The sequence below is a fragment of the Ostrea edulis genome, chromosome 3, assembly GCF_947568905.1.
Source record: "Ostrea edulis chromosome 3, xbOstEdul1.1, whole genome shotgun sequence".
NCBI lineage: Eukaryota > Metazoa > Mollusca > Bivalvia > Ostreida > Ostreidae > Ostrea > Ostrea edulis.
The window spans coordinates 50,939,807-50,955,350 of record NC_079166.1 but is presented as its reverse complement, the minus strand read 5'-3'; the positions used below and the strand labels follow the sequence as shown (position 1 = coordinate 50,955,350).

At 32.0% G+C, this 15,544-nt stretch overlaps 1 protein-coding gene across 2 annotated transcripts in view; it reads left to right on the top strand.

Annotated features, from left to right (window-relative positions):
• LOC125674160 (uncharacterized) overlaps window positions 1–15,544 on the top strand; it is a 61,284-nt gene that overhangs the window by 33,508 nt on the left and 12,232 nt on the right. For both annotated transcript variants that reach the window (XM_048911248.2, XM_056158095.1), the window contains exon 6: window positions 13,787–13,879. In XM_048911248.2, coding sequence (XP_048767205.1) covers window positions 13,787–13,879 — 93 coding nt within the window. The remainder of the gene's footprint in view (window positions 1–13,786; window positions 13,880–15,544) is intronic.

The following is a 15,544-nucleotide window of genomic DNA, read 5'->3' as shown; positions in this document are numbered from 1 at the left end:
GGACCATACACTAGTCAGTTCTGACAAAATATGAAACGGTCATCATTCTGGAGTACGAGTTTGGCATATCGGAGACAGTGGTTCAAAATATCATAATTACGTGGATTAATTTCTTATCAATGGCGACAAGTAAATATCTAGCCCATACAAGAACTAGTTCGCCATTTTACCCCATCTGGGTTTAAAAGGTCGTACCCTAAAACTAGAGTTATAATCGACGGGACAGAATGTCCTATCAAAAAACCAACAAATTCGAAAGCACAACAGCTAACTTTTTCTTTTTATAAAAATCGTAACACGTCCAAAGTTCTTGTTGGTGCAACACCTGGTGGACTAGTTTCTTATGTGTCAAGTGCATATGGAGGTAGTGCAAGCGACAGACAGATTACTGAACGCAGCTCTTTGCTCAATAATTGTGATCCATATGATAGTATTATGGCTGATAAGGGATTTAATGTCCAAGACATTTTCGCACCAAGAAATATAACCATAAATGTCCCTACTTTTTTAAGGTATTCCATGTATAATGAAAGGATAATGAACAATTTTGAAGGATTTAGATCAACATAAAAGTTTATTGTTAAATAATGATGAAAGTGAAGCAGATGAAATTCACATGACTGGTAAATGATTAGAAGCTGACTCCTTTGCACTTAAGACTTTTTGGAAGAGTTGTCTGCCCTTTGTAAAAATAAGAAAAATCTAATTTTCTAAAAATGTGTGTGGTCAATGATTAATTTCATTTCATATTGATAAGTCACGTGACTGGGCTAAGGTAAGCTGTGACCTACTCTGCTCCGTCAATTTTGACAATATTTGGACTGTTTTCATAGTCAGTTGGTCTCCAGATTCACCATCAGAATTCGCGACGTTGTCACCGATATATGAACTTAATTTTGTGCTGAATTCAACTTTACATATAGTGAAAACTTTGGAGATCCTTTTTGTGAACAGTTCTGCTGTGTGGTGAGTACGTGTTCACCCGTGTTTACCTGAAATTATTCTGTGTTAAACATTGGTAAAAGTCTTTCTGCAATATGGAAACCTTATCTAAGCCAGTTTATTTAAAAAATAGCGAAATCCAAATGAACAGAAACAATCGAATTTCAGACTTTGAACTTATGCAAAGTGTCATTCACTCAGTCGGGGACACGGTACGTTGCATCCAGCTTGACCGTGATCTTTGGCGTATATACCTGACCAATGATGAAAGTAAACAAACTCTATTCACTCAAGGGGTTGATATCAACAATCAAAACTTCAATGTATACGAGCAAAATCCCTATGTCACTGGGTCAAAATCACCCGCAGATAGAGTTCTTAAAGTGACTGTGTCTGGAGTGTCGATGACAAAGAAATTTTGGCGATGCTCACATAACCCAAAAAGTGACCTACATGTACAATATGAAAAAATAAGAAATCCGATGACAAAAAAGATGACTGGTGTGTTAAATGGCAACAGATACCCTTTCCAGATAACAAATTTCTCCCCCGCACGAGCTACTACGCAGGGATACAGTGCCGCATTTATCATTACGGTCAACCAAAACCCCCCAAACGAAAATGCCGAATCTGTTGGAGTTCTGACCACCCCACCAATGAATGCATGGAAGAAACTAAATGCAAAGTTTGCCTTCAACCGGGGCATCCCCCGGGTGATGAACAATGCTCTGCCCATGCTAAAAAATGCCCCAATAACTATATCCTATTCCAAGGCGAAAAAAATGCTCTTTCAAATTTCTACCCGTGTGAAATATCTGTATTTGGTGAAAAATTCAATTCTGCAGAACAGGCCTTCCAGTGTGTAAAAGCTATAAGATTTGGCGATCTCATGGCTGCCGATAAAAGCCGAGCAGCTAAGTCGGCACTCGAAGCCAAAAGAATTGGCAACTTTGTCACTACATCGGATAATTGGATTTCATCACGGGTTCAGATCATGGAGGATATTATTTCGAAAAAATCGGAACAAGTTGAGAATTTCCGAGATGTTCTTGAAAACTCTACCAAAAATGTCATTTTCGCAGAAACCACCTACAATGATTTTTGGGCTACAGGCCTCAACTATGATCAATCCATGCACACAAAAACCTCAACCTGGCCAGGAAAAAATGTACTAGGACAGATACTTGGACGGGTAGCCACAGAAGTTAAGAAAAAATCGAAAAACAAATCCAAATCTGGGTTACCTCGCCCGGCTTCAGTCAAATAATTATTATAACAGTCTCTCATGTTTGTTTATACCTGACACGATTTTTTGTCTGCTATTTTCGCTATGGAACATTTGAAGTGTATTAACCTGAATGTAAGGGGTTTAAATGGTTATGAGAAAAGAAATACATTATATCAATGGTTTAATGATAACAATATTGATGTGATTTTTCTACAAGAAACACATTTTTGCGAAAAAAATAATTTTAAGTATGACTCAAGATGGTTTGGTACATCCATACACTCTAATATCATAGCAGAGGAGTATCCATTCTCTTTCATAAAAAGCTTAATTTTGACATCATAAATATACACAGATCCGTTGATGGTCGTAAACTTTTGATTAATATTAAAGTCAATGATTAATTATCACACTCGTAAATGTTTATGCACCCAATGATGATAAAAGTAGAATAGAATTTTTCAAAAAATTAAAAACGTGGATTTTTAAGCTAGCAATGAGTGAAAACAATACTATACTTGCAGATAGACATAAATCACAATCAACATATAAAGATAAAAGCTCAAAACATTTAGAAGATCTGCTATCATATTTAAATTTAGTCGATACATGGAAAATGAAACATAAAGAAAGAGAAGGATTCACTTGGTGTGACGGAAATGGAATACCTAAAAGTAGAATAGACTTTATATTCATGTCTGAAAATTTTGAGTTAGATATGTCAAATGTCTTTCTTAGAAAACCTCCAAATACGCAAGGTAATAGAAGCTCGGATCATTTATCAATTAGATTAAACCTTTTAATGAATAAAGAAAACAGGGGTAAAGGTTTTTGGAAATTAAATACCTCGCTATTAACAGATATAAACTACACTACCGAGTTAAAACAACTGTTAAAAGATAAACAAGAAGATTTAGAAAATATAATTGATAGTCAAACAAGATGGGAAAAGGTGAAATCTATTATCAAAGAATTTTCGGTAAATTTTTCAAAACAAAAACGCCTAAATAGAAAACAAAGAATTACAGTGTTAGAAAAGGAAATAGAAAAAATTGAACTTTCACCGCATCATTTAATAGATATGAATATAAAAAAATCTCTTGAAGTCGAATTAGATGAAATCCATTCGAAAACAACTAAAGGTGCATTTATTAGATCAAAAGCAAATTGGATAGAAAATGGAGAAAGGAACACATCCTACTTTTTAAGACTAGAAAGAAAAAAACAATCTGCCAATACAATACACGAAATTAAAGAAGATAATAAAATGATAAATAAAACTGAAAATATAATGAATTCACTTTGCAATTTTTATGAAAACTTGTATTCAACAAATCATGTCCCAGATGAAAATATAAAAAAATATTTAGAGGATTGTGAATGTCCTCAACTAACCAATCAAGAAAAAGATATATGTGATAATCTTCCAACGGTTTCGGAATGTGCACAAGCTATAAAACAGATGAAAAACAACAAATCCCCCGGATCTGATGGAATACCTATCGAATTCTATAAAATATTTTGGAATGACATTAAAAATTACTTTTATAAATCACTAATTACAACATTTGAAAAAGAGGAAATGACTTTTTCTCAAAAATTATCAATTATTTCTCTGATACATAAAAAGGGAGAGAAAAAATGATTTTCGAAATTATAGACCAATTAGTCTTACAAATTGTGATTATAAAATTTTAGCACAAATTTTCGCTATAAGAGTACAAAAAGTTATAGATAAACTAATAAGTAAAGACCAATCCGCATACATTAAAGGTAGATATATCGGTGAAAATGCAAGACTTTTACTTGATATATTTGAATACTGTGAAACAAAACAAAAATAAGGAGCAATTTTACTTCTTGATTTTCAAAAAGCTTTCGATTCTGTAGAATAGAACTTCATGTTCAACACCCTTAATAAATTTGATTTTGGAAAGCAATTCATAAAATGGATAAAAATTTTATATACAAATCCTGTATATCGCATAAAAAATAATGGATGGATGTCTAGGACCTTTAAAATGACCAAAGGCATTCGACAAGGATGTCCAATCTCAGCATTGCTTTTTTTATTTATCGTAGAAATAATGTCGAAAAAAATTCACAATTCACCTGAAGTTAAAGGCATTAGTACTGACCTTATGACTAATGAAATAAAAATACTTCAACATGCAGACGACACATCACTTTTTTTACAGGATCTATAGAAAAAGTCATTAAAATAATTGAACACTTTGGTCAGGTATCGGGAATGCAACTCAATAAAAATAAATCTGAAGGAATACTATTAGGTCCTTTGAAAAACAGATATGATAAATTATATGATATCAATATCACCAATGCACCTGTTAAATGGTTGGGATATATATAGGTCATGATGCTAATCAGTGTTACAATAAAACTGGACGGAAAAAATTAATAAACTAGAAAAAAGACTTACAATGTGGAATACAAGAAAATTAACCTTATATGGAAAATGTACCGTAATAAATACTTTAGCATTAACACAATTATACTATAGTGCAACTATATTGCAATATCCAAGAAAAGAATCCATAAAAAAATAAAGAAAACAATCTTCAATTTCCTATGGGGCAAAAGGGAAAGGATAAAAAGATATACTTTAATTGGAAAACAAGATGAAGGAGGAATAGGTATTGTTGATATTGATTGTAAATTAAAAGCATTCAAGGCTGCTTGGGTAACAAGACTTTTCAATGAAAAACAATCATCTTTAAAATCTTTCTTTAAGGATGTTCTCTCCTGGTTTGAATTTTTTCAGAAGTATCAAACTTTTTTGATAAACCATTTTAACTGATACATCTTTATCCGAAAGACATTTAAAACAAAAAAAAAGTATGTTAGTGTGGACTTTAAAGAATTACAGCCCCTCAAAGTTGCCCCTTTGCTGAAACTTAATTTTTCATGAAAATCACCAATTTTCACAAGAAACACACTATAAAACAAAAATTAAGGACAGAATAATCTTGGCTTTCTTTTATTATATGAAAATTAAGCATAATTGATTATTTCAATAACTTTTACATAAAATACATCACCAATTCTACAAAAAATCAAGTATTAATTAACATAATTGTATAAAATATCACACAAATTTGAAGACCTATTTCATCAAAAAATTCAACCTAGGGAGAATATCTGTATCAAACTTTTTCTGAAATTACTAATGTAGATTTGAATCATATTTTTGCTTAATTTAAATGAAAAAATGTGTGTGGTAGTGTGCATTGGAACAAAGATTTGAACCATTTTGTGTCCCCACCCCCTTCTTACACTGACATACATTCTAAACAATAACATTTCAATTCATATTTACAAATACTATATATTTATTTCATTATATGATAAATAATCAGAAAACATAAATAATATATGCATATATACATAACTAATTCATTTATAACTACAGAATGTGTAAAACATATGTCCCCGCATCAGCATTTTCTAATTTCCATGCACTGTGACCTTGATCTTTGACCTTCTGACCCCAAAATTGATAGGCATCTTCCCGTCTTTGTATGTATCCATATGTCCAAATTTGGTTTGAATAGAATGCAAAGTATTTGAGTTAGTATCCAGAAACTAGTTTTAACTGTCAACTTCCATGTGGCCATGAGAAAGAAATCTGCACTTCCTGGTATGGTTCTTCATATGATGATAGCACAACTCATCCCTCTCACTGTGGTTACCAAATGGATGTAGCTAAAAAGCAAATATTGGAACTCAATTTCTATCAATACTGTAACTTCTTAACAATAGAACAGAATATACTAGTATTAGGTTTACCACCAGACTGCTAATACACCAACTTCAACTAACTCCAATTTTTGTCTAGCCAGGGATTATGTTTTAATGCTTTGCCCAACAAATTGTTACTCTAAAAGAATTTCTTAAGCAAAATGTTATATATGAATTTGTTCGTGCATAAATGACTGTTTATGAAATATATGCTAAAATTCTAATCAGGATTTTTTTTTTAATGTGCATTTTCAATACCCTATAAACAAATTTTAACATTATCAAAACTTTTTGACAATTACACTCTGAAGGAATAATTAAAATAAAATTTTGATAAAATAATTTTATTTTAATTATCCAGAACTGATTAGAAACAAATTATCGATCTAGTAGCCCCAAAAAAACATATCTATACATGTATATATAGTCAACAAAATTATCTTTTGTTTTAACTAATTTGTACACGAATGGTGCGCCAAAATTCTCTAGATGGGAGAAACCCCCCTTTTCCCTTTGAACTCTTTTTAATGAATTAAATTCGCTGTATACTTTGGCGATTTTTTTAAAACAATGATATAGATTACACTTTTTAATCAAAATGATGCTTCAATAATGATACATTGAACGTTAGGAGCGAGATTCGCTCATGACCGACTAGGCGGGATCGGGAAGATCGCAGATCAATTTAGGTACAGATCTACATAGTTTGTAGATTTTATTTTCATAAAAAAAATTCTTGTATATTGAAAAACTTACAAATTCATTCAATACTATATCAGCAGCCTCTGATTCGGGTACTACATCGCTAACATCCTCATAGGCGTAGCTTGGGTTCGAATATTACCGAGGCAGGGGGTCTGTGGGGCTGCGCCCCCCAGAAGCTATCGACATTTTAACAACGTAAAAGGTGTTTGTTTTTTTTACCGAGGCAGCTGCCTCGGTTACCTCAATGGAAGCTACGCCACTGATCCTTCCATTCCCCCCTCTCGTCTGACACTATGTACAGTATTGTAGTGTGTCACCATGTGCGTGGTTGTGCCTGCTTTGTCTGTAATTTTCTTTGTCTGCCACTCACTTGTGAGAATATCGGATTCAGTCTGATCTATAACTGCCGTTTTACTTCTAACGAATCGCCCATGTATGTTTCTGGACTGCTTTAGAATAGACTAAATGCGACATCGTACAGTTTGCGTCTTCGAGCTCGAGTTTGTTTACAATCGTAACGTCATCATGAATGTCGTAAAATGAGAAAATAAGTAAAAAAAATTGTCATGTTTTAATTAATTTTTGTTAGTTTATTAACATTACTTACAAATAAAAACAGATGTTAATGTTTTTTTTTCTGCATACGAAATAAAACACACCATAGTTACGACTTTAAAAAGTATGGAGACTCACTCGCGGTAAAAGTACCACGAGAGTACACCCTTAATTCGTGTATTCTTAAAAGATTCATTACACCCGAATATCTCATAATGACAAATACAACCAGTACTGATGAAATAAAGCAAATTTTCAAATCATTACCAATATTTTACTGCGAAGTACTCAGTACATTGAATGAATGCAAACATAAAACATATAAAATAAAAGATGACTGACGTTGAAGTATTGTCGCAAACTATATGGTTAAACAATTTGACTCGATTTAATGGTAAACTTCTTTTTTACACAGATTGGATAAAAAGAGGAATTTTATACATTAAAGACCTGTTTGATGAAAACGGAAATTTTCATGATTTCAATTATTTTTCTAATATTCTTGTCAACAATTCTAACTGGATTTGCTAATATAACACACTGAAAAAGGTTATTAAACCTGTCCAAAAATATCACGATACTTCAAAAGGAGTCTATATAAACATAAGAAAACAAAGTAACATTTTATTAGAAAACAAGAGAAGAATTCCCCTAAACTTGATAAATAGCAAAACAATATATATTTATCAATAAAATCTTTATTAAACCCTACTGTGAGAGATTTTGGGCAAAAAGCTTCAATTTCAATTTTGAAGAAAACAAAACAAATATTTATCAGTCAAAAATCACTAAAATCAAAGACAAGCAATCAGCAGAATTTAATTACAAACTCTTACAAAATCTACTAAATAATGATAAATCTGAATAAGAATGTATCCAATCAATGCCCGTATTGCCAAACACTCGAAGACACAAAACATTTAATCTTTGAGTGTAGAAACGTACAATTAATATGGAAGAAATTAGAAAATCATTTGAAATTTAATTTAAAATGGGAACATGTTGCATTAGGATTTTTTCATGAAGAAAATAAAACTACCACTTCAATAAATCATTTATTATCATATACAGCTTATTACATATATAAAATAAAGATGAAGTTAAGATATGAAAATAAAGAAGAAAATATTAATGACATTTCCTATTTTGTAAAAACAAACTTAATGTACCAATATGAGACTTATAAAACATTGAATTTCAACTTCAATTATAAATGGTTTTATGATATTTCTATGACTTTGTGATGATAATGATAAAAAATATAGTCAGATTATCTGAAGGAGTCTGTCCTTCAGTGGAGCTGCCTGAAGGGGAAAATATGGACATTGTGTGTTTAAGGCTGTTCCTCACAGGCAGCATGGCTTACTGAAAAATATCTCTACCATATTTATATATATTTGTTATAGTATTATAAATATCGAATTTATGTATATGAATATATATCTATATGTATGCATATGTATATGTCTTATATATTAATTTTCTTAAAAGTAATATAGTGTATGATTTAAATATATATATGTGTGTGTATATATATGTATACGTGTGTATATATATATGTATGTATGTATGTGTGTGTATATGTATGTATGTGTGTGTGTATACGTATGTAATTAAAAAAGAAATACATCCAATCCAATGGGCTCCTGGCACCATAGGTGAGGAATAAGTGGGAATATCCTAGGATATTTTATCCCAACCAAAATTGTATGCTTCCAAATAAAACATATATATAGTTTTTAAAAAAAAAAAAACTTGTCCAAAAAAAAAAATTATTTCATATTTTCATAAATAAGTGTATGTAACTTTCTATCAAGAGATTAGTATGAAAATATAATTTGTTTTTAAAATATTGTAATAAAACATGCTTTTCCCATATACTTCAATGTTAAATTCTAGGTGAAGTAAATCAAGCAGTAAACAAAATTTTGAAAATTCCTATGGTGGATTTTTTTTAATTGATGAACCCTTTAAAATAATACCATGATTACAAATATTCCACCATCCATTTATTAGATATGAAATATGGTCACTATACATTGAATACCTTAAAAAAACCCGCCTCTGATCAAAAATTATCATTGTGACTTTTTGTCCTTATACCTAGGGGATGTTCTTCCTTTTCTCCAAGCATATTTTGCAAATTATACTTTTAATTTAAAATGAAAATGTTCCTTGACAGGTTGGTTCCCCAACCCTCCCACTTTTTGTCGCTGAGCAGTCAAATACTCATGTCGTAATGTACAATAGAATTCTTTTTTTTTTTTTTTCATTTCAGAAAAGTCGGAACTTAACCCCCCCCCCCCCCCCCTCCTCCAAAAAATTAAACCGAAAGCGAATTTTCGTGTTCATGAAATTCTTTTTATTGGCTTGTCAGCTATATTTTAGATAAGAGTTGTGAATTATATTTCTGCCAACCCTCCCTTTCAAAACCCATCCTAAGTGTCTGTGAAATACTAATGGTGATTATTATATCATCTGCATTTTACACTCCTGCACTACGCCTAACTGTATGAATGTTATTTATGAAATTGTATACAATAAGATATAAGTCCTACGTAACAAAATGCATTGATGCCCTTTAAATGTAATTGTGTCATGTTTTAATTAATTAATGCTAACATTTATATTATGGTACGTGTTTTGCGATATAGTGAAACAAATGGTTTACTTCATGATATGATTATGGAACGCTTGAATTATGGTATTGATAGCTGTAGACATGCTCTTGGAAATATTTTGTAAACCAATTGCAATAGGATATGTTTTTATTTTCTTCAATAACATTTCTACTTTGGCTATTTTTTTTTTTTAAAGATATGCTAATTTTATACATATATTTCGGGCCATAAGACTGAAAACAAATGATTTGTGGATTTTTACGCTGATGTCGTTTCCACCGAGATGAACGAAAACTCGATCAGGGGAATACTGAAGCAGATTTTGCAGGCAGGTTTGATTTGGCTCCTTTGCTGTCATGCCACCAACTCCAAAATATTTTATTCTCGGGTCTGCTTCGGTATATCTTCCGAGACGCGAGACAAAAGACGATCCAAAGACGGCAGCTTTCATGATGATATTAAACATTGTACATACTCATGAAGCCAGTCCTATCATATTATTGGCTGACTGCAAAGAGTGAGATTCATTCAAAATACTGCTCAATTTTACGTAGTTCCTTGTCATGAATTTGATATAAGAAAATTGTAATTTTATGATATAAAAAATGATTCAAATAAATGTTCCTAATTAGAACCAGGATCATGAAAATATTTCAAACCATTTACAACTTTACAAATTACAAAAAGTCACGACCAATATGACCATGGGCAAAAAGTTACAATAAGAAATTTTCTGAAAGTAGGACAAAATGTCACAGGACAAAAAGTCACAGTTTTATAAGAAAATAAGACCAAGTCACAATTAGAATTTTATGATAGTAGAACAAAATGTCACAGGACAAAAAGTCAGTTTATAAGAAAATAAAAAACTATTGATTTTTTATATATATTTGAAAACATATAGATCTGTTCTTTTTGTAAAGTTTAAGAAAATATATATGCGAAATTCATATTTTCTATGAGATTTTGATAATAATTATAAAATTGTTATTCCTTCTATCATATTTATTGTAAATATCATTTTGATTTTTAAAAAGAGAGATTTCTTATTTAGATAAAATAAAAATAAGCTTGATGATCATTTGGTTTAGTATACTACATATTACATGTAATGATTGTCAAAACAAAATCTGATGGCAGAATTATGGTTGGCTTCCTTTCACTCCAGATCATTGTCAAAACAAGAAGTAAGTGAACTATCATATAATAACTGCTATATAAACAAGTTAATGATTTTTCCTTTCTTATTATCTAATAATGAACATTTAATAATGAACTGAAGGTGCTAAATGTGGAAAAACAAACACCAATAATGATGACATGTATTCCTATCCACTGTAAGAAATGTCTGGTGTCTGAACAACAGCTTTAGTGAGCATTTGGGTACCACCAGTTATTATTATTGTAAAAGTATATATGGGGTCTCATTTGCTAAGTCATTTTTGTGACTTTTCCTACATATTTTGTGACTTTCTGTCCAGTGACGTTTATCCTGTGACTTTTTGTCCGTATACCAAACATGAATTCTATTTTGACTAATTTCGTGAAACTGAAACGTGTCCTTTGTAAGCAATTATAGCTGGGGCATAAGTGATTAGATATACGTTGACCCTGAAAATAAATAAATAGATATTAGGTAAATAAAGAAGAAAAAAGCCGCCAGACGTTAGTTTTGTTGTCTTATGGTTTTTATTGGGAATAAGAAGGATGGCACGATCCCTCATGCCTGCTGGTTCCTATACACGACCCTGCTATATGTATATAGAGTCTACTTGGTTAAATTTTAACATAAAAACAATTATCTCGTAATAGGAAAGTCTTCCACTTTTGTACAAAAACACCCAAAGTAAACCTCCCGAGTTGTATACAGTAGATGTGTGGTTGTTCGCATATCGGAGATAATTTGAATTCAGATAATCAGAAAATATATTTGAAATAAAAGAGTGTGAGAGAAGAAAAATACTATGCAAAATAAATAAATGAATAATAAAACAATGTTGAATATTGTTTGTAAGTTGGTCGAGTGGTACTTGTAATTATACGATTACAAAGGTTGGTCACGGTAGAATAACCTGGTGTTTACAGGAAATTGTTTACACCTGCACGTTAATCCAAGTTTAAGACGTCTAGCTGTGCCTTGTTCACACCTGCTATCATGTGATTAAAATATAAAAGATGACTTAGGAATTGTTATGGAGATAACACTATTGTAAATATGCTTTGAATAAAAAGCCATTGTTTTCAAATTGTTTATTCGTTAGTAGATATCTTAGACATAATTCAGAAGTCTTATGCATTAAAATATCAATTTTGGAGTTTGATAATACAAGTTAATATGTATCTTTCAAGTTATGATGTGCATACGAAACAGAAATCTGAGAAGGGGATTTATTATTACTATGGATTTAAAACCAATGGGGCGCCGGTGATTCGAGTAGTTCTCTTCCCTATATATTCTATTAAGAGCGACCCTGGTCACCAGCGACAGCCACTACGGTTACGCCGGTTACGGAAAAAGACGAGCGCGTGATCCGATTGCTTATAAAGAGCAAATCACGTGACTCAATTGCGTAATCATTGGAGCGAGCTCGTCGCGTCGCGTCGCGAGCTTCGCTCGCTAACATATTGACCGTTTCAGCGAGCGCAGCTACATGTATGTACAAATTTTGTAATGTTCATGCTTTGATCAGGTTCAATTTAAACAGTATCTATTAGCACAGTAAATGAATTCAGTACATGAATGAAATTGGGCAGCAGAAACAGCCCATTTTAGTTTTCTCCCAGGGTTTTATATCAAATCATTAAAACATGAATGTGATTGAAATATTTTTATACTATATACATTTTTTTAACTGCTGCCTTCACTGTGACTTGACGCGACTTGTTTAGAACTGTATGTTCTTGACTGTATGCCTCTATTTTACCTATTTCTATCCTCAATCTTTCCAAGTCACTAATTGTGTGATAAAAATGGCCAAGTCTTGTTGCAAACCTTTCAAGTTTGTAAAACTGTGTGAACAGCATTGCCTTTGACCAGAAAACGCATTTCAATATAAATTAAATTCAATTTAATGATAATTTTAAATAAATCGATAAATTCAACACTACTGCACACACATGCGCAGATCCCGCCCCACCCTATGCGTACCTATCTAATTTCTAAAAACAAAATGAAATTCATATAACAATCCCCTTGTAGCAATGGTGAAATATTTCAGCATTCGAATATTATTGAATAGATTGCAACATATTTGAGCCCCTCTCCACTGTTGCTGTAAGGATAAATTAAGATTTATTCACAAAACTAGAATTAATTAATGATTTTTCAGTCGTTGATAGCAAGTGGCATGGTTGGTTATGGGTGTGGTGGGGGGGGGGTGTCATCGTGGTTTACAATACCGGACGTGCCAAGGAAATAGATTTAATCAGTTCTTATTTTTAAACGCTGAAAAAACAAAGATTAAAAAAAATGTTTTCGATCCGGCCGAATTCCGTTGATTTTTAATTTTTGTAATTTTTCAAATAGCTTAAATTCACATAATCTAACAAGTTAGTCTTTTTTTCTTGTTAGAATAATCAATTCCTTTTGAAACTATAGTATTTTAATCATACATGTATTTGTAGTTTGCAGTCGAAGTACAATAAACCAAAATGTGAATGTAAGTGGACTAAAGAACTCAAGTTAAAGGAAGATCTTGATTGGAAACAATATTTTCCGACACTATGTGTTCGGGGACATGATAATAGAGAAAAACTTAAGAATAACAATAAGGTCTTCCGTAAACGGCCCAACGGAAGACCTTCAACTAGATATTTTTAGTGCAAGGCGGAAGAGCGATATTAGTTTCGCTCCTCCACTGAAAGAAAAGAAGCGCGTGAATTGATCAGAACACCGCACAATAGAATAGATATGTTCATCTAAAATGTTGTAGGCAGTTAAATATATGGTTTTAACCCAATAATAAATCTTTAACAGCCAATACCACGGGAACTACAGCGCTACATGTTCTCTGACGAGGAAATGCGGCCTGTATATGGAAGAATTGCTAAAACAATAACATATGGAGAGGTAAGAAACAAATACAAAATTCAGCATGTACCAAATGGAATTTTTCATACTTTACCTAAGCCCGGGTTCATTTAAATGAACATTTCTGATCCAGTTTGGGGGTTTTAATTTGTTTGTTTTACGTCCCAATATTAACGGGGTCAAAATTATATCCCAGTGACTGTGCATTTGTAAATACGCAATGCATCATTCGTTCAATATTAAACGTAAGTGTGGATATGTTAGTGTGGATCCCCTAAGGGGTATTTACATCACTTGATTTTGAATGACAGCAGAGGTGTGGTGTAGAAAATTATTTTTAAAAGTATGCATTCAAAGTCCGAGTCAGCATGAAGAAACCTTTGAATTCCGGATAATCTTCAAAACGCAGTTGAGAGCAAATTGATACATTCAAATTGTTCAAAACTGTCATTATGGAAATGATTTTTTTCTTTCATTCTATCAATACGTGTTTTTAAAAAAAAAAAAAAAAACACTTGAGGAAAATGAGCTGTAGTGTGTTTTTAAATGTAACTTGACAATTGCAGTAACTGTACTTATTATGAGTGCAATGTTAATCCCATGGGTTGAAATGAGTGTGTAAATGATGTCGAGCAATGCATTGCCCGCTAAATATTTAATTAGAAATGCATATTTGAAACTTTTAATTTATCAGTGTGTAACTTATTCTTTGATAAGTATACATACAAAACTATTTTTGAGATCTTCGGTAAATCCATCATTTGTTCTTTGAAATTGAATTCTCCTGCTCTGTAATTAATGTTTACACAGCTCAGAAAGTGCCGCATGCAGCACCTCAATTCATCATCCGTTTAATTTAAATTCAACATTTGTGAGCTGCAGTACCTCGTTGTAACAACAGGGAGCGCATGGTGTATATTTCGAAAGAAAGCGAATACGATTTTCTAAGGAAATACTGTAAATCGAATGCATCCGACAAGTATATTATTTACTCTTGTAAAGAAAAACTTTAGAAGAGTTTTCAAAGAAAGAGTTTCTTCTTGGATAAAACTATCTGTCAACCTTTGTTTTACTATTGCAAAGTTTTAGGGGATTGTTCATACTTTCTTGTGGATTGTTTATTGGCATTTATTGGGTTAGGAGTTTACGAATTTCTACACTCCAACCTAACCAATAGGAGCCGTAAGCTCGCAAACGAGATGACGCAAGATTTGAGTACTTCCGGTGACAAACAAACCTTTATGGTTTGCACGAAATCATAGAAGTTGGAAATATCCTGCAGTTTTTATCGTGTTTCGGTCGATGCAAAGAAGAGGACGTTATGGGGAAGTTGTGCAGGTCAGTATAAATGCATTCAAATACCGGTAATAAACTTGATTTACATTAAATAATAAATATTTTCATTTGTACCGACATAGGGCCTACATCATGTAGTACATGCCTATCATCAGTATTTAGTTACATATAGGCCTACGTTAAAGTAGTTCTAAATAGATTTACATTTATTTATTTATAATCCACAAATTACGATGTACAGTTACATACGTTACATGCAGTCACGCTTGAAAATTTTAACGAAGAACATTCCTAGACAATACTACTTGACAGTGCTCTTTCCATAAACAACAAAACTTCATCACTGATTTCTTGTCAGCGCCGCGCGTGCATGACCTTGATAAATGTAAGATTTGCACCTTTTTTTAA